An 18,996-nucleotide genomic window follows, 5' to 3' on the forward strand; every position below is an offset into this window, starting at 1 on the left:
CCGGTGGTAGGAAGCGTCAGCTTGTTGCACTTTAACCATTGTTATCACCTACCTGCAATAGCTTTATAAAATAATGTTTATTTTTAGATGCCTTAGTACAAGATAAACTGCATTTGCTTTTCCCTAACCCATCTACTTAAGCCACCTAGGTCACGGAGAAATTAATTTATTAGTTTACAGAGCAAGTCAAAGCCTCAGCTTGACAGTAATATATCCAAACTGGTGTATTTTCATGTAGGTTGCTGTGTTTTGGTGATTGAGCTTCCTTATCGGAGGTAGAGTGTGCATGATAATCTTGTAGACTTGCTTTGCAAAAAGTGTACTGTGCAGATTCAAGCACAGGGCTTGTGATATCACAGCAGCTTAAATAATAAAATGTACGTTTTTTTGACCCGTTTTAGATCATAAGGACAGTGTCCTAAAATTGAGGAAGTTGTCTTCAATCTTCTGTTTGGGCGCTGCAGAGGATAGTCATGGTAACACCCAAAAATATGGTGTTCCTTCAGGGGAGGGTTTGTCAAATTGTGGCCACTATGGGACCGGCCTGGGGGGGGGGGGGGGATCATATGCCTCCCATATTTGGGAGTTTCAGTTGGGGATTTAATGGACCTCTAAGCTTTCTGTTCACTGCATCCCTAAGAAAAGTCTGTTTCATTGTGACAACAGACTTGGGGTAATTGTCTATGTTGCCCAGTTAGCAGCTTCATTGTATACTACAGTAGATTTTGTGAACTCAAACCTTTCTTGGTGCTAATTAGATACAAGCTTGTGGAAATTGTACCCTATTTACAATGAGTAGCGGCATCTATGGGTATTGTTTATTGTATTATACCTTACATTCATTTTGGCATTTATACTCTACTTTTACTGGACATGTTATAGTGAGATGACTGGTTTCCCCTGTATAATTACCTGGAGTCCCATAGGTCATTAATAACCGTGTATGTTGGCTAATACTTGTAGTGTTTATCAAGCTCTATACATAATAGGTGTATTGTAAATTTAATAGACCTTACTCAAATGTTGCTGTGATCTTTGTACGTTTTTGCACACAATGCCTGGACTGGACAATAAAACTGCGGGGATTCTAAGACCAGGAATTGACGACCTTTCCGCAGAGATTGCAGGATAATAACCTACCTTTATTATTATTATTATTATTATTACTATTATTTGTCTTTGCTAATTGTTATCGTAGAGTTTGCATGGAAAACCACACAATCTGTTAAAACTACAATTAAATAAAAAAAAAAGCACGTAATTACATCTCAGCTTTTGGATTATAGATGAGGGAATTTCAATGGGAACTAGGAAATATTTAAAGAGGAGATTGCTCTGTCCATTTGTCTGTAAATGAAGAGCTTAGGTTAGTCGTATTTTAAATTAACCATATCGCCTCCTGCGGAGACCGCGTTTGAGAGGCCAATGAACACTTAGCTTCTCTTTGTGTAACCAGTCAATAATTACTAGGCACCAGCATAACTGGAAGCTCTGTTGCAATAATAACTTGCACGCAGATAGATTTGAGGGAAGTCCCGCAGAGTTAATTTGGAATTCCCGCTGCCCGGCCGGGGAATTGTGTTAACTTGTTCCATGCAAGTCGGTTAAAGCCACAAAATGTTTATTTATCTTGTGAGCAAATGTATTCATTAGGAGATGGAGATTGGCGATGATTAAGTATTAGTGCGCTGTGTCTGGTGATTCCACTAGTGGAAGTTTGGGGGAAATATAAAGAGAGTGCACACTTTTCTGAAACGCCAACAAGGCAAAATACTTAGCGCACATTTCTCTGTGCATTTGTACGTATGTGTAACAATATCACCGATTGATTCTAAGGGAAAGGAAACTTTGTAACATTTTAAAGTTTATGTTTCTTTAACTTGATACAACTCAAAGGCATTGTCCACCTTCAGACCACTTTATTTTCTGGCTTCTCTGTGCCCTCTTGCAACTTTTACTATTTTTATTTAGTTGTTATTATTATAAGTTATTCAGCATAGATTTGTTGTGTGCTATGATTTGGATACGTTTGTTTTTCAGAACATGTTTGTGTCACACCCCAGGGATATAGAGATAAATATCTCTGACTGCTTATATAAGTATAATTATATAAAATGGCTGAAAAGCACTGACGGAAGCATACGGATTTAGTAAAGGTTGCCTGAAAGTAACTTATACGCCTGTATTCAAATACAAGTGTATCTTAAGATGTGTTTCCATTTGAATATGGTTATACGTATGCTATGGCTATACGTCACTTGCAGTATGTACACAGACAGAACAGACGCGGGACACATGAAAACAAATTTTTAATAAAATTATGATTTGAAAAACAATTATAATTTTTTTTTCCATTAAATACTTAAATCAGGATATTATTTTTAATACTGTACATTAGTCCGCCCCCTTCCCACCTCTGTTCCACCCCCTAAGTCGTTGGCACTCGTAAGTGTTGTTTGAACATGAATTGCATACAATTGTGTTCTCTGGCAATTTCTGCAAGCGCAGAAATTTTGTTACATTCTTCCATATTGATTTAGGTGGTCTGCAGTAATACTAATACCTAATGATGGTGAAACATGTGGCTCATTATTAAAACCCATCCCCTTGAAATGCCGCTTGGCGCAGCGAGAACGCTGGAATACGATGTCCTGCTGATATAGTACTTAGCGCACTCCTAACAACTTGGTCCTGGAGCTTACAATCCCAATAGCTTCTGAGCCTCTTTCTTCGCTACATACACCATAGCTCAGGTGAATGGGCCTGCTGGGATCTGTAGTTCCACTACACCTTGGTTGCCCAAACCTGTTTCTAATTTCTGCTCTCTCCTGTATAATACTTTGTAAACTTAAAGCGCTGTATTTAGTTCCAGCTAGTGAATAATTAGCAGAGAAATTTCACAAGCAAAGCAGATACGGACGACGCAGCAAAAAATCTGTGATCTGTCATTAGTTTTCAGAGAGATGGTTGAAATATCCTTGAAGGGGGACTTGTTGACAGGCGTTTTATGGATTAATTAGTCCACTGCGCTAATGGCTCTCTTATAATTACACTCTTTTCCTGTGAATGTGTCAGCTAAATGCAGACTATATAGAGGAGGCATCTTGTCCTCTTTTAGGATTTAATCTGCGAGGGTTCCTAACTAATGGATACCATTAAAGTATTCCCAGCAGTTGGGGGAGAGAGCTACAGAGTGGTCAAGTAACCTCTTTGAGGTAGATGACTGTGTTGCTTTATTTTGCAGATATCTTGCATTAGACTCTGGGGTGCACAGTCCCTTGCAAATCCTGGAGGGTTGCCAGCTTCCCCTATTAGAGAGTCACTCTTCATACGTCCGATAAACACAGCTGTTATACGATGTTTGAAAGCATCTCACATCAGCGGGGTTGGTGGGGCTTCCAATTAGCACTCGGATATGGTCAATCTATAAGACAAATGAATTGAACAGAGAGGGAGTGTGAGGGGTGTTTTGCAATGTGAACTAACAGGACAGGTGTAGCAAAAATCCTGTTGTTTCTAATCACTGGGAGAATTGTTACTTAATTGTTTTGGGTTTATTGTGCGTTTTTTACTGGGGTTTTTTATGGTTCTCTTTTTTATAGAGTTGTTTGAAAATATTAACCTAACTTGAATTCTGTCTCAATTTAATACCGGGACTGGGAAAAGTGTTGAAAGCTGATCTTGCAGAACATCTGTAGCCAGCCTCCATTTCTATCTGCAGCATTGAGGAAGGATACAGGCTCTTACACAACCTACAACTATAGGAGCAATTGCAACTTTGTAGCAATTCCTGGTGCCTCACATTGAGCTGAGCGATACCGTATGTAGACACCACCAGCTGATCTGAAGATATTGGGATTGTTACCATCAGAACCCAGTTGTTAGAAGCTCTCATATTTCAATGAAATGAGGACACCCTCCCCCCCCCCCCCCCACCCCTCATGACTTTGCAGCTCAGTATAGGGGGCCAATTTGATTTAGAGAGTTGAACTTAGGAACATTGGTGCACATCGTTTTTTTACAGTGTACCCTTGTAGGAAAAGCTTTATCAAATTATTAAGTGCCTCAGCTTATGTGCATGAAGGTTACCTGGTTTGTATATAGAGCAAAGTTCTGTTTTAGTTGTCGATATTATAATCTACTTTGACCTCATCAACCAGATCAATGAGGAGTTGCGCTTAATACATGTGCGCAAAAATTGCACCAAAATCGTTTTTAGAGTCACACTCTAAACAACTGGATACCACTGCTGCTGTGGTTCCTACACCTTCAGGTTGATCAATGGACTCACACATGCGACAGTCGGAGAACCCGGTTATTAGATTTCCTTGAGAAAATCAAATCTGATTGGATAGGATATGACAGACCAACCTACAGGGTAATGATTGGTCATTTTTGTAAAATTGACCAGCCAAACTAAGTCTGGGCACCACTCTCTGTACATCAGATCCTGAAATTCCACCTCTAATAAGTAGATGTTAAAGCTTTATGATTTCAGCACATCTTTAGAAGGAAACTGGTTAGATTGGACATTGATAGCCTGCTAAATATTTCAGACTGGTGAGAGTTTCCAGAGATCCGCAATCTGTAGACGCTGTGATGTGATTGTATAATATAATATACTCATCTGTAGTCCATAATTATTTATATATTATGCACAAACTACATTATGTATAAATATATATAAATAAGTAGAAGCTCCTATTAAATATATCCTTATATTTGGTAAGTAGCGATGTCATTGACTCATTGTGTAAGTTCTCCGTAATGGAATACATCCCTGTAACTGAAGATAGAACTCAACTTATACAAGCAGATTGGTTTGTTCCAGAATGGCACTTGGGTATTGTAAAAAACAATGTAACTTGCTGTATAATAAAAAGTGTACAGACGTCACTAAGAAGTTATGTGATCAGATATAAGCACAAGGCTCCTGTAGCCCTGTTTATATTTACAGTAAGAGCCAAATTGTATTGTTAGAATTTTTTCTTCAGAGTGACTTTTCAGCTATAAAAAAGGTTATCCAAAATAATAATCATAAGGTTATCAATAAATCTCTTATATATGGGTAGAATAATTTGATGCACACCACTCCAGATGATAAACTGGAACTGAACACAAAGAGCATAATGTAGCATGGAGTATGTCTGGTCCCCATGGAGGTGCCATGTAACTGCCTAAAATAGGAGTTCAGTGGCTTAATGTATTTTGTTCCATGTTCTGTATATCGCCGATATTCGGAGAGTTGCAGAAATCGGAGCATAATACATTTACCCCCATATGTAGAAAATACTTGAACGTTAAAACAAACTATTTCTTGGCTTGTGATAATGTTGAATTAGGTAAGATTCAGGGGTCTGTATTTATGATTGATGTTGTATAAATAAAAACGATCCGTTTGTGAATATTGATCTTTCACATGAAAGGCACTCGTACAAAGAATTAGTCTGCCCAAATTTAAACATTTTGTTAAGATTGTAAATAGGTTAAATTAGTGAATCAAGAAAATCTCACTTACCTGAGCTGCCCCAATGTGGTACTAAGGAGAGATTCTTTCTTCTGCTGGGGCAACTAGTGGAGTTATCGAAGCCCTTCACCTGTGACTAATAATGTAACATTCAGGAGCCAGTCAGTCAAATTTAAGATCCAGCAGGAGCATTCCTGTGTAGGGTAAAACAATCCTGTACAGGAAAAAGTGTTTCAGCATTCTGTTCCTGAGGCTCCTTAAAAGGAATCTCTCAATCCGTGATAACTGGGCAAGCATTTTTAATATTATCCTTTTTTTTATATATAAAATGCAAACATATTACACAGCACATTGATGGAATTATGATAAAAACAGATTACATACATTGACATGAAACAGAAGGTAAAAAATGTCCCTCCCCAAATGAGCTTACAATCTAAGAGGTGTGGGGGAATAATCGATACATAAGGTAGCGGAATAACAGCGTAGCTGGTGGTGGGGAACGTGGGTTCGGTTACTGTAAGACAGAAGCGTTATTCACCAATAATAAAGCAGCCATTGGTGATTGGTGTTTCCGCGGTGCGGTTAAAATGAGGATAGAGAACAGAAGGTGGAGACTTGAAACATCAACCAGTCACTGAAGTTGTCTTATAACAGTGAGCTGTTGGCAACCATGATCATCCTTCCCCAACTATCTTAACTGGACCCTGTTAAGATATTATTAGTCCAACTCTATCCTAACCTATCAACACAATATAGTTTAAATGGCCAAGTTTTCAAGATTTTGATCAACATTGGCTATAAATTGTGTCTGACCGGCAGACCACAGTGTATTTGGCCGATTGCCGAAACACCAGATGAGCACCATCTATCCCTCCATGTTTGCTGCCAAACTGGGCACAGTACTGGTCAACGGGTGATCAGAGCGAATGGACAACCTTATTTAAACTGGACACACAAAAGGCGACACTGTGGTGTTATCGGCCCATAGGCTTAAACTTTCCAGATACTTGGCCCCACAATAAGCACAATTTCCGCCTGATGAAATGCGGCCGGAATATGACTACAATAACCACACTAACTGGCGGCCATGTAGCCCAGAAGAGATCTGGCTGCTTATCCCCAGCACCAGATGGCTAGAATTCATTAATTTTAGCCATCTATGTACGTGGCCAAATTGAATATTGGTCCTGTAGCTTGGCAGCGGATCATGCCCAGCATCAATCCCGTGAGTCTTGCCATCACAGACCTAAGCTGGGCACACACTACACAAATTTCGACCAACTTTTTATGCCGAGCGATTTTACATGCGATCGATGGTCCGATCGCTCGGTCCATGGACTGCATACACACTAGTCTTGTTTAGGACGATAAAGGGAAGAGCGGACGTCCCTTTAGCGACTTTCTACAGCCATGTTGACGTGAGCAATGACTGTAATTTCGTACTCACTGTTGTGGATCGGTCGGAAGTTTATACACACTACACAGCGGAAACGAGATTGGAACGAAAATATTAAACGGTACGACCAACCAAATGATGCGATAATCGTCCATTTGGGCAGACTTTCGACCATCGTGTCACTGCACACACTGACCCGACTTTTGAACGAGCGGTCGTATGTCGGCTGTTTGAGCCGATTGTTGGACAAAAACAGTGTAGTGTGTACCCAGCTTAAGATAGTGCTAGGTAGTCATTGTCTGTCTTTGAGGACAATGACTCGTTGTCTTGATTTAAAAGTGCATCGTACATTGTGTGTAAACGTTGTGATTTGTGCAGAAAAACCCCCAGGATATTATAATTTAATGTACTCATGGTGTAGTTGTAGATTTGGCAGCCCTAGTGTTCTGTTTTACTGTAAATAAAATTCTCTATTGTTCTACTTGTGTACTCCTGTGTCAGGTAATTTATAATGAATGAATGCAATGCTATTGCCTCATAGTTAATTAAAAAAATATATAATAATGATAGACCTGTGTGCTCTGTAAGGCCAACAAGTAAAATAAGACAGAAATACAGAAAAACAAAGCTTAATTGATATGTGGTCTAGACGCAAACACCTCATTTATTAGGTCACCTGCTAGGAATTCGTTTTACATAAGGACCCCTCACATTGTATTTCTTCCACTTCAAACATATCTGCTTCCGCCAAGAAAATGAGAAGAAGCATTATTTCATCACTTATATATGAAGGAGATTGTATTTCCTGAACACTGTGGCTTTCAGTGTAGGAATAGTACTGTACCTGCATTGTTTCCATGCTGTACATTATGTCCCATTGTTTTGTGATATTTACAACGCTCAACATGAATAACAAGATTCATTCTCTTCCATACACAATCGACTGCATTGAAACACCGTTAATTTCTCACCCTATAATCTGCACCTTATTTATACCACTTTCACACTGCCGCCCTGGTAATAGCCCCGTTTTATGAGCTGGAATATTGGCAGGTGACAGTGCAGGATACCTTGGCAAATACCCGGATAGACCGAGTTCACACTGAACACGGGGCAGCCCGGGTCTCCTTGGCAACAACACAAGAGGAGCTCTGATTGGCTCTTCTTGTGATGTGTTTTTTTTTATTTTACTTTACAATAGCTTTCGGTGACACCCGGGTTGAAAAACCAGGGTCTCACCGTACACACTGGAGGTTACCCAGGTCGGACCCAGGAATAACCCCCCAGAAGATCCGAGTCCAATTCACGGGAATAAGTCCTGGGCCTGTTCACACTGAGCCTCGACCCAGGTCCTATGGGCTTGTCCCAGCAATAACCCGGGGTTTTCAGGCAGTGAGAACGGGGTATCACTGATCCTTATTTACTGGGTTTATCAGAAAGTGGGCGGGACCTTGATACATTGTGGGCGTGGTTTGATGAATCAAGTGGAATCTGTCCTGATCTGCAGTTGAAATCAGTTTGGTCAGGTTGGGGTTTCCTCTTTTGTCCTGGTTTTATTGGGTACTATATAGGAATACTGTTTGTTTTTCTATGTCAACTTGTAGTTAAATAGTGGAATATGTTCTACGTATAAATAGAATTTATGTTTTTCCTTTGTTTTTTTGTTTACATGTTTAGTGAAACTTGTTGATACAACTAGCTATGCAAGTAGAGGGAAGACTGGGAACAGAATTTTCTTGTAAGATATTTTTTTTTGGGGGGGGGGGGGACAAGTTTACCTGAAGAACTGCAATTGCTCAGAACTAATGGGTGAAATCCTGAGCTTTATAGGTGATCTGTAAGATCTAAACGTCTCTCTTAAGGGTGTTGTTAGAAGAAAGCTTCTGTTATTAACAGATAATTGGAAGGAGCCCTAAAGTCACTCTCACCCTCTGTGATTTGTTTCATCCGTAAACAATGGCCACCAAGATACTAGATTCATCATCAAATGGAAAACAGCTCCGGTACTATACACAGGTCATGATACGTTCTTACAGTTTTGTCAGTAAGGTTTAAATTTCCACTTGTCCTTCTGATATTAGCCACAATGAACCATAACACACTTTACTAAAATAATTGTGATACGGCTCATTGCAGCTAATGTCTGAAATGCAACTATTGTAGACTTGTAGATCATTTGAACATTAGACAAATTCTGACGTATACATAAATGCCTTAGATCATTTTTCCCCACCTACCTCACCTGTAATTAGTTCCCCACACCTGTCTAGCGATCCCCTGTAATTAATTTCTCCTCCTCTCTGTAATTAATTCTCTTTTCTCCTTTAATTCGTCTTCTCCATCCCTTCCCGTCCACTGTAAATCACTGCCCTCAGGGTGGCTTGCACATCTGGGGGGTGTGCTTCACAATCTGGTCATCCAACCTGATTGCTTAGTGACCAGATCTCTGTTTATAACAGGTAGACTCGGTGGGCTGGAGCTAGATTAGCATCAGTGTTCTGCAACAAACCTAATCTCTATAGTTGTATTCTCCTGTAACTGACGAGTCCTCGGACCACCAGCATCGCTGTGAGGCTGAATGTCTGTCTGTCTGTCTGTTGGAAGACAGTCAGCATTTGGGTGAGTGCAGCGAAAGGCTGATGATAGCTGCGCTAGGAAGAGACAAGCAGTTAGCAATCAGCCAATTAAAGGTCACTGTGACAAGTTTAGCCCAGTCGTTAGGGTACTGTTACAATGTAATGAAGAACCTTGAAAACAAAGTGCTTCTGTTGAGTTTCAACTTTGGACATCAATCGGTTACGTACGTCAAACAGCTCTGCAAACTCCAGGCACTGTATGTGTCGCCTATATACACCATTGTGTTAGCTGAACCAATTTTCTTGCAGCCTATCAATTCACTAGAAATCAGAACATCATTAAAGCACAGTATATTTTAAATGTGGCCTAAAATTCATTTCAGAACATGAGAAGTATTGATGATAATATGCACCATCGTCAGTGAGTTTCATGTATTTTATTTATTTTATGCAACATACATTTAATACTATGTAGAGACTTTGTTTAAATGGTTGGAAAAGTTTCATTTCCCTTTGTCTTCTTTTTATAATGTCTATCTTAATGTTTAATCATAAACCAATATTTTTAGTAATACAACTGTGGGCTAGAGAACTGTGAATTGTCCTTGAGATGAACTGCCGTGACGGGAAGTATGTATCACTCATACAAAGTATACATTGTATCAAAAGGTTCCTTTGTTAGAGTGTGATTGGAATGGACGTTTGTTTATAGAAGAAGCTACAGACCTTTGTTTGAACTGTGTGTATGTTACAGTAAACACAGATAACAGCGAGTTTCTTTTTCTCTCCTATAGCGAGTCCGCATGCAACGCCATCAACTTTACATTTCCCAACATCGCCTATCATCCAGCAACCGGGGCCGTACTTCTCTCACCCAGCAATCCGCTATCACCCGCAAGAGACTCTGAAAGAGTTTGTCCAACTTGTCTGCCCAGAAGCCGGTCAGCAGGCTGGACAGGTGGGGTTCCTAAACGTAAGGACTGATTTTTATACTACAGACGTGTCTGCCCGCTGTCAATGAAATGTTTCTTTTAGCAAAGACTGTGGGTTGTCAAAAAGAAATTTGATTTATTTTTTCACCGTATTTTGTTATGTTTTTTTCATTTGGTGAGCAGAGGCTTGTGCCACAGTTACTATTGTTATTGTTGTTTATTAGTAAGTCCCCACAGTCCTCCCTGGTACCGGAGAATGGGAAACACAAGGTACACATAAAAAAGGGACATACAAGGTAGACAAAATTAATACAGGATTGAAAACAAAGGGAATGGAGGACCCTGCTCATTAGAGAGCTTACAGTCTAAGTGGAAGTGGTCACAGCTGAAACAAGAGGAGCGAGTGTGGCCCAGAGTGGAGATTGGGACAGTTGTGAGGGTGTATCAGTGTGAGTAGTGTAGGTGAGAGTAGGGTAGGTGTGAGGGTGTATCAGTGTGAGTAGTATAGGTGAGAGTAGGGTAGGTGTGAGGGTGTATCAGTGTGAGTAGTATAGGTGGGAGTAGGGTAGGTGTGAGGGTGTATCAGTGTGAGTAGTGTAGGTGAGAGTAGGGTAGGTGTGAGGGTGTATCAGTGTGAGTAGTATAGGTGAGAGTAGGGTAGGTGTGAGGGTGTATCAGTGTGAGTAGTATAGGTGAGAGTAGGGTAGGTGTGAGGGTGTATCAGTGTGAGTAGTATAGGTGAGAGTAGGGTAGGTGTGAGGGTGTATCAGTGTGAGTAGTATAGGTGAGAGTAGGGTAGGTGTGAGGGTGTATCAGTGTGAGTAGTATAGGTGAGAGTAGGGTAGGTGTGAGGGTGTATCAGTGTGAGTAGTATAGGTGAGAGTAGGGTAGGTGTGAGGGTGTATCAGTGTGAGTAGTACAGGTGAGAGTAGGGTAGGTGTGAGGGTGCATTAGTGTGAGTAGTATAGGTGAGAGTAGGGTAGGTGTGAGGGTGTATCAGTGTGAGTAGTATAGGTGAGAGTAGGGTAGGTGTGAGGGTGTATCAGTGTGAGTAGTATAGGTGAGAGTAGGGTAGGTGTGAGGGTGTATCAGTGTGAGTAGTATAGGTGAGAGTAGAGTAGGTGTGAGGGTGTATCAGTGTGAGTAGTATAGGTGAGAGTAGGGTAGGTGTGAGGGTGCATCAGTGTGAGTAGTATAGGTGAGAGTAGGGTAGGTGTGAGGGTGTATCAGTGTGAGTAGTATAGGTGAGAGTAGGGTAGGTGTGAGGGTGTATCAGTGTGAGTAGTATAGGTGAGAGTAGGGTAGGTGTGAGGGTGTATCAGTGTGAGTAGTATAGGTGAGAGTAGGGTAGGTGTGAGGGTGTATCAGTGTGAGTAGTATAGGTGAGAGTAGGGTAGGTGTGAGGGTGTATCAGTGTGAGTAGTATAGGTGAGAGTAGGGTAGGTGTGAGGGTGTATCAGTGTGAGTAGTACAGGTGAGAGTAGGGTAGGTGTGAGGGTGCATTAGTGTGAGTAGTATAGGTGAGAGTAGGGTAGGTGTGAGGGTGTATCAGTGTGAGTAGTATAGGTGAGAGTAGGGTAGGTGTGAGGGTGTATCAGTGTGAGTAGTATAGGTGAGAGTAGGGTAGGTGTGAGGGTGTATCAGTGTGAGTAGTATAGGTGAGAGTAGAGTAGGTGTGAGGGTGTATCAGTGTGAGTAGTATAGGTGAGAGTAGGGTAGGTGTGAGGGTGCATTAGTGTGAGTAGTATAGGTGAGAGTAGGGTAGGTGTGAGGGTGTATCAGTGTGAGTAGTATAGGTGAGAGTAGGGTAGGTGTGAGGGTGTATCAGTGTGAGTAGTATAGGTGAGAGTAGGGTAGGTGTGAGGGTGTATCAGTGTGAGTAGTATAGGTGAGAGTAGAGTAGGTGTGAGGGTGTATCAGTGTGAGTAGTATAGGTGAGAGTAGGGTAGGTGTGAGGGTGTATCAGTGTGAGTAGTATAGGTGAGAGTAGGGTAGGTGTGAGGGTGTATCAGTGTGAGTAGTATAGGTGAGAGTAGAGTAGGTGTGAGGGTGTATCAGTGTGAGTAGTATAGGTGAGAGTAGAGTAGGTGTGAGGGTGTATCAGTGTGAGTAGTATAGGTGGGAGTAGGGTAGGTGTGAGGGTGTATCAGTGTGAGTAGTATAGGTGAGAGTAGGGTAGGTGTGAGGGTGTATCAGTGTGAGTAGTATAGGTGAGAGTAGGGTAGGTGTGAGGGTGTATCAGTGTGAGTAGTATAGGTGAGAGTAGAGTAGGTGTGAGGGTGTATCAGTGTGAGTAGTATAGGTGAGAGTAGGGTAGGTGTGAGGGTGTATCAGTGTGAGTAGTATAGGTGAGAGTAGGGTAGGTGTGAGGGTGTATCAGTGTGAGTAGTATAGGTGAGAGTAGGGTAGGTGTGAGGGTGTATCAGTGTGAGTAGTATAGGTGAGAGTAGGGTAGGTGTGAGGGTGTATCAGTGTGAGTAGTATAGGTGAGAGTAGGGTAGGTGTGAGGGTGTTTCAGTGTGAGTAGTATAGGTGAGAGTAGGGTAGGTGTGAGGGTGTATCAGTGTGAGTAGTATAGGTGAGAGTAGGGTAGGTGTGAGGGTGTATCAGTGTGAGTAGTATAGGTGAGAGTAGGGTAGGTGTGAGGGTGTATCAGTGTGAGTAGTATAGGTGAGAGTAGGGTAGGTGTGAGGGTGTATCAGTGTGAGTAGTATAGGTGAGAGTAGGGTAGGTGTGAGGGTGTATCAGTGTGAGTAGTATAGGTGAGAGTAGGGTAGGTGTGAGGGTGTATCAGTGTGAGTAGTACAGGTGAGAGTAGGGTAGGTGTGAGGGTGCATTAGTGTGAGTAGTATAGGTGAGAGTAGAGTAGGTGTGAGGGTGTATCAGTGTGAGTAGTATAGGTGAGAGTAGGGTAGGTGTGAGGGTGTATCAGTGTGAGTAGTATAGGTGAGAGTAGGGTAGGTGTGAGGGTGTATCAGTGTGAGTAGTATAGGTGAGAGTAGGGTAGGTGTGAGGGTGTATCAGTGTGAGTAGTATAGGTGAGAGTAGGGTAGGTGTGAGGGTGTTTCAGTGTGAGTAGTATAGGTGAGAGTAGGGTAGGTGTGAGGGTGTATCAGTGTGAGTAGTATAGGTGAGAGTAGGGTAGGTGTGAGGGTGTATCAGTGTGAGTAGTATAGGTGAGAGTAGGGTAGGTGTGAGGGTGTATCAGTGTGAGTAGTATAGGTGAGAGTAGGGTAGGTGTGAGGGTGTATCAGTGTGAGTAGTATAGGTGAGAGTAGGGTAGGTGTGAGGGTGTATCAGTGTGAGTAGTACAGGTGAGAGTAGGGTAGGTGTGAGGGTGTATCAGTGTGAGTAGTATAGGTGAGAGTAGTGTAGGTGTGAGGGTGTATCAGTGTGAGTAGTATAGGTGAGAGTAGGGTAGGTGTGAGGGTGTATCAGTGTGAGTAGTACAGGTAAGAGTAGGGTAGGTGTGAGGGTGTATCAGTGTGAGTAGTATAGGTGAGAGTAGGGTAGGTGTGAGGGTGTTTCAGTGTGAGTAGTATAGGTGAGAGTAGGGTAGGTGTGAGGGTGTATCAGTGTGAGTAGTATAGGTGAGAGTAGGGTAGGTGTGAGGGTGTATCAGTGTGAGTAGTATAGGTGAGAGTAGGGTAGGTGTGAGGGTGTATCAGTGTGAGTAGTATAGGTGAGAGTAGGGTAGGTGTGAGGGTGCATTAGTGTGAGTAGTATAGGTGAGAGTAGGGTAGGTGTGAGGGTGTATCAGTGTGAGTAGTATAGGTGAGAGTAGGGTAGGTGTGAGGGTGTATCAGTGTGAGTAGTATAGGTGAGAGTAGGGTAGGTGTGAGGGTGCTTTAATGTGAGTAGTATAGGTGAGAGTAGGGTAGGTGTGAGGGTGTATCAGTGTGAGTAGTATAGGTGAGAGTAGGGTAGGTGTGAGGGTGCTTTAATGTGAGTAGTATAGGTGAGAGTAGGGTAGGTGTGAGGGTGTATCAGTGTGAGTAGTATAGGTGAGAGTAGGGTAGGTGTGAGGGTGCATTAGTGTGAGTAGTATAGGTGAGAGTAAGGTAGGTGTGAGGGTGTATCAGTGTGAGTAGTATAGGTGAGAGTAGGGTAGGTGTGAGGGTGTATCAGTGTGAGTAGTATAGGTGAGAGTAGGGTAGGTGTGAGGGTGCTTTAATGTGAGTAGTATAGGTGATAGTATGGTAGGTGTGAGGGTGTTTCAGTGTGAGTAGTATAGGTGAGAATAGGGTAGGTGTGAGGGTGTATCAGTGTGAGTAGTATAGGTGAGAGTATGGTAGGTGTGAGGGTGCTTTAATGTGAGTAGTATAGGTGAGAGTAGGGTAGGTGTGAGGGTGCATTAGTGTGAGTAGTATAGGTGAGAGTAGGGTAGGTGTGAGGGTGTATCAGTGTGAGTAGTATAGGTGAGAGTAGGGTAGGTGTGAGGGTGTATCAGTGTGAGTAGTATAGGTAAGAGTAGGGTAGGTGTGAGGGTGCTTTAATGTGAGTAGTATAGGTGAGAGTAGGGTAGGTGTGAGGGTGTATCAGTGTGAGTAGTATAGGTGAGAGTATGGTAGGTGTGAGGGTGCTTTAATGTGAGTAGTATAGGTGAGAGTAGGGTAGGTGTGAGGGTGTATCAGTGTGAGTAGTATAGGTGAGAGTATGGTAGGTGTGAGGGTGTATCAGTGTGAGTAGTATAGGTGAGAGTAGGGTAGGTGTGAGGGTGTATCAGTGTGAGTAGTATAGGTGAGAGTAGGGTAGGTGTGAGGGTGTTTCAGTGTGAGTAGTATAGGTGAGAGTAGGGTAGGTGTGATGGTGCTTTAGTGAGAGTAGTATATGTGGGAGTAGGTTAGGTGTGAGCATGCTTTAGTGAGAGTAGAATAGGCTCTCATAAAGAGTTGTGGGAAAGCCTGATTTGGGAATTCCATAAGTGGGGAGCAGCACAGGAGAAGTCTAGTAGGCAGGAATTAGAGGTGGCTATCAGAGAAGAGGCGCAGGTCTGAGCTAAATTTTAGAGGGCATTACCAATATATTTAGCCCAATACTTCTCCCGAGCAGTCAACTAACTGACTGATCATCATATCACTAATGTAACCCTTAGGGCCCGTTCCTATTAGAGGTTAATCCCATGTTTATTGGTGAACACATTAGATGAAAAAGAGGAACAAAGATTAATCCCTAAGGATCACAAGATTGATGAACAGGATCTTTTTAGACAGATCTATATAGTAATCCCGGAAAGATGACGTCCTTTATCCACCATATACCACAAAAACATTCTGGCTTATTAAATTATTGTTTTGTCGTTATTTTGTTTTTGCTTTTTTAGTCTTAGTTTGTGCCATTGAAGTGGTATGTTAGTTAACCCCTCCCCCCCCATCACCCCTTTTAAAGTCATTATATTTTACTTTGAGACCATAAGTTTACAACCATCTTAAAATCAATGATTGAAAATAGCCTATGTTGGGGGAGAGGGCTTTTCTGACAATATAAATTAGCGTCCTTCAGAGGGGAATTATGATGTAAAGCCACAAAATTAAATGGCTGTTGCTAACTGATATTTAACAACTTGTCGAAAGACAGATGTTATAAGTCTGCAATGTTATTTATACGTGTATATCAAGTTGACCAGCGCCTGAACTCTACATACCACAAGTTTAATATCTTGCGCTTTGTATTTATCTCTCTACCAATCTGTGCATGCTGTAAAATATTTTATATGAACCAGCAAAAAGTATTTCAGACTTTCAGAGTATGTGTCATTTTTTTTTTCCTTTTCATTACTAACTGCGTTGTGTAGCAAGACTTTAACTAAGAAAGGTTGTTAGCTTTGTGAATGATGTATATTTTGAATGAATTGTGAGGGTAAATAAAGGAACGACACTAATATTTATAGGTGAAATCTCTCCCAGGATTACTAGGTTCTCAAGCTGGTGTTAAGGTGAAGGGGTAACCGTCCGATTTATTTGTGTCGGATTAGCAGCCAAATATTACTTCCAGAGGGTTGGTTTTTTTGTCAATCATCCTGGAGACCGTTACTGAGCCCTCCAATCAGGGGCCTCCGTTCCTTCCACAGTCCCGATACCTCTTTCAAATCCTGGAGTTTGATTATCTCCTTTAGATTTTCTGTTTTTAAAGAGCATCTGTCATCTACGCTCAGTGGAAGCAGCCGGTTAGTTGGCTGAACCAATTTTCTTGAGAATGCAGCTAATGTATTTTCTAGGAAGCCAGTTGGTCTACAGCGTTCTTAATGACTGTTTCCATGGCAGGATAAGACTGGATATCAGCGTTCCGCTTAGCTTGCTGACAAAATCCTTCCCCCTCTGAACAGGGACCACCCTTCCTGAATGCACCCCCTCCACCACATGAAACCCATATAAATAGTCTCGCCCCACAAGAAGAAACCTTGTTTTTGGGATGTGGTCGCTCCGATGTTCTCAACAGTGTTATCAATGTATGCTGGACCTCCAGAAACAACGCGGTAGGACCAATCTAGAAGTCATATAATGGAGAGATTACTGTGATTGTTATTGAGCATAGAAAGTTTACTGCTATAATTACACAGCAGGAAGTTTCCCTCTGTCTACATACTGCGCGCAATGTAATTACTGGGGTGTCCCCAAACCATCCAACACCTCTCATTAAAGATACACAACACAAATATATCTAGTTAAAACTAAAATAATGACATTAAAATGTCTGCGATAAGAGACTGGAACTGTCATTAAAATACTAAATTCATCCATACATTTAAATAAGACTCAAATTCATGTTTTATATACGTTTTCCACTTAGTTGTGCAGAAAACTTCACCATGCCGTGAAAGTGACAGCATCTTACTAATTTCTTCACCTGCAGAATAGGAATCATCTTGTCTTAAAAAAAACATTTAAATGTTAGGTAAAATAAAAATTGTATTTGCAAACTTGACCTCCTTGTACAACTTGATAAATTGTATTCTAGATCCTGCACTCAATAAAAGTATTATTCTTTAAAGGACAAATGACACCAAATTAAAAATAAAATATTATCTTACTACAACTTGAATCATTGTAACAGTTGGTTTGACTACAACCAATGCCCTAGAAAAGAGATATTAGGGCTAACAGTGAATTAAGGTGCAAAATGTGTCATAAACCACAGCATCAACCAGATGTGTTTTCAGTGTCTAACGTGCAGAGATAAAGGCTAATTGCTGATTAGTTGCTGTGGTTCAGCGCAAATTTAGTTAAGCATTAGTAACGGAACACTATTGCGTAACTCTTATTCAAACACTCAGCCGTATTATCTATCTGTGGGTGTCCGCCCCCCTCTTCTGAATGACCACACTAATCACAAGACACCTCTCTGAGACATGTTACTTGGTCCTTCTGATAACCGGTGGGATCAGTCTCCGACGCCCAGCTCGGTGACACAGTACAAGTAGACTGAGTGTAGGTGGGAGCGAAAAGTAATTGTAAATGTAGCAATATCTTTTTAAATCCATTTGTGAACATTCTTTAAACTTTGCAACACATCTTCTGACTTATCTCCCGATTCAGGATAGTTGTCATTTAAAATACAATAATCCCATTTTACTGTGACCCTTCATAGCCCCCTCTAGCTTCAACTATACAGAAGAAAGACAATGTGACTTCCTTTTAAAACTGCTTTGTCTATTATAGAGGAATAAATTACACGTTTGCATCAAAATTAATAATAAGCATCAATGTTTAGCATGATTTGCTGAGGGGAAAGAAACGATATTGCATTCCACATAACTATACGTTAATCCGATATCTGAGCAGACATCATCATCATCAGTTATTTATATAGCGCTACTAATTCCGCAGCGCTGTACAGAGAACTCATTCACATCAGTCCCTGCCCCATTGGAGCTTACAGTCTAAATTCCCTGACACACACACAGACAGAGAGAGAGAGATTAGGGTCAATTTTGATAGCAGCCAAAGAGCCTACCAGTATGTTTTTGGAATGTGGGAGGAAACCGGAGCACCCGGAGGAAACCCACGCAAACACGGGGAGAAAATACAAACTCCACACAGATAAGGCCCTGGTCGGAAATTGAACTCATGACCCCAGTGCTGTAAGGCAGAAGTGCTAACCACTGAGCCACCGTGCTGCCCCAACATAAATAAACATGTTACATTTAGGCCCCTTACGCATTGCCGCTGCATTAAACGCAAGTGACGTGTCAGGTGCGATCACGGTTCACATGATCAGATCAGCCAAAGGAGGGCAATCCATTGACCCCAATATGACACCACACTGTCACATTGGTTTCATGAATGATTGGCTCTGAATGATCATGTGACTTCAGTCCACAGGACAGCCCACATCAGCATATGATTTATATACTGTAAAAGGCATTATAGCAGAAATTACATTTGGCAGATGATTTTCCCAAAGAATCGTATGTGTGTTAATAAATGTACATTGCAATGATTATTTAAATCAGGCTGCACTATAAATCTTAGGTTTGTGCAAAACCGTTGAGACGTTGGTCTTGTTTTTTGTCTACTTCTGTTTTCAAAGCTGAACACACGAGTATCTAAGACATCGAACCTTGTATTAGTTACATGAAAGAAGATTCGTTTTCAAAGCACTGAGGTAGACGGATAACAGACA

General features: G+C 41.5%; 1 protein-coding gene across 19 annotated transcripts in view; it reads left to right on the forward strand.

Moving 5' to 3' along the window:
* The window catches only part of NFIA (nuclear factor I A), a 369,222-nt gene that overhangs the window by 311,430 nt on the left and 38,796 nt on the right, over positions 1 to 18,996 (forward strand). For 15 of the 19 annotated variants that reach the window (XM_075181768.1, XM_075181780.1, XM_075181774.1 and 12 more), the window contains one exon: positions 10,237 to 10,415. In XM_075181768.1, coding sequence (XP_075037869.1) covers positions 10,237 to 10,415 — 179 coding nt within the window. The remainder of the gene's footprint in view (positions 1 to 10,236; positions 10,416 to 18,996) is intronic. The other 4 variants (XM_075181785.1, XM_075181767.1, XM_075181778.1 and 1 more) reach the window with 1 other exon arrangement.

The sequence above is a fragment of the Mixophyes fleayi genome, chromosome 8 (assembly GCF_038048845.1).
Source record: "Mixophyes fleayi isolate aMixFle1 chromosome 8, aMixFle1.hap1, whole genome shotgun sequence".
NCBI classification, from domain to species: Eukaryota; Metazoa; Chordata; class Amphibia; order Anura; family Limnodynastidae; genus Mixophyes; species Mixophyes fleayi.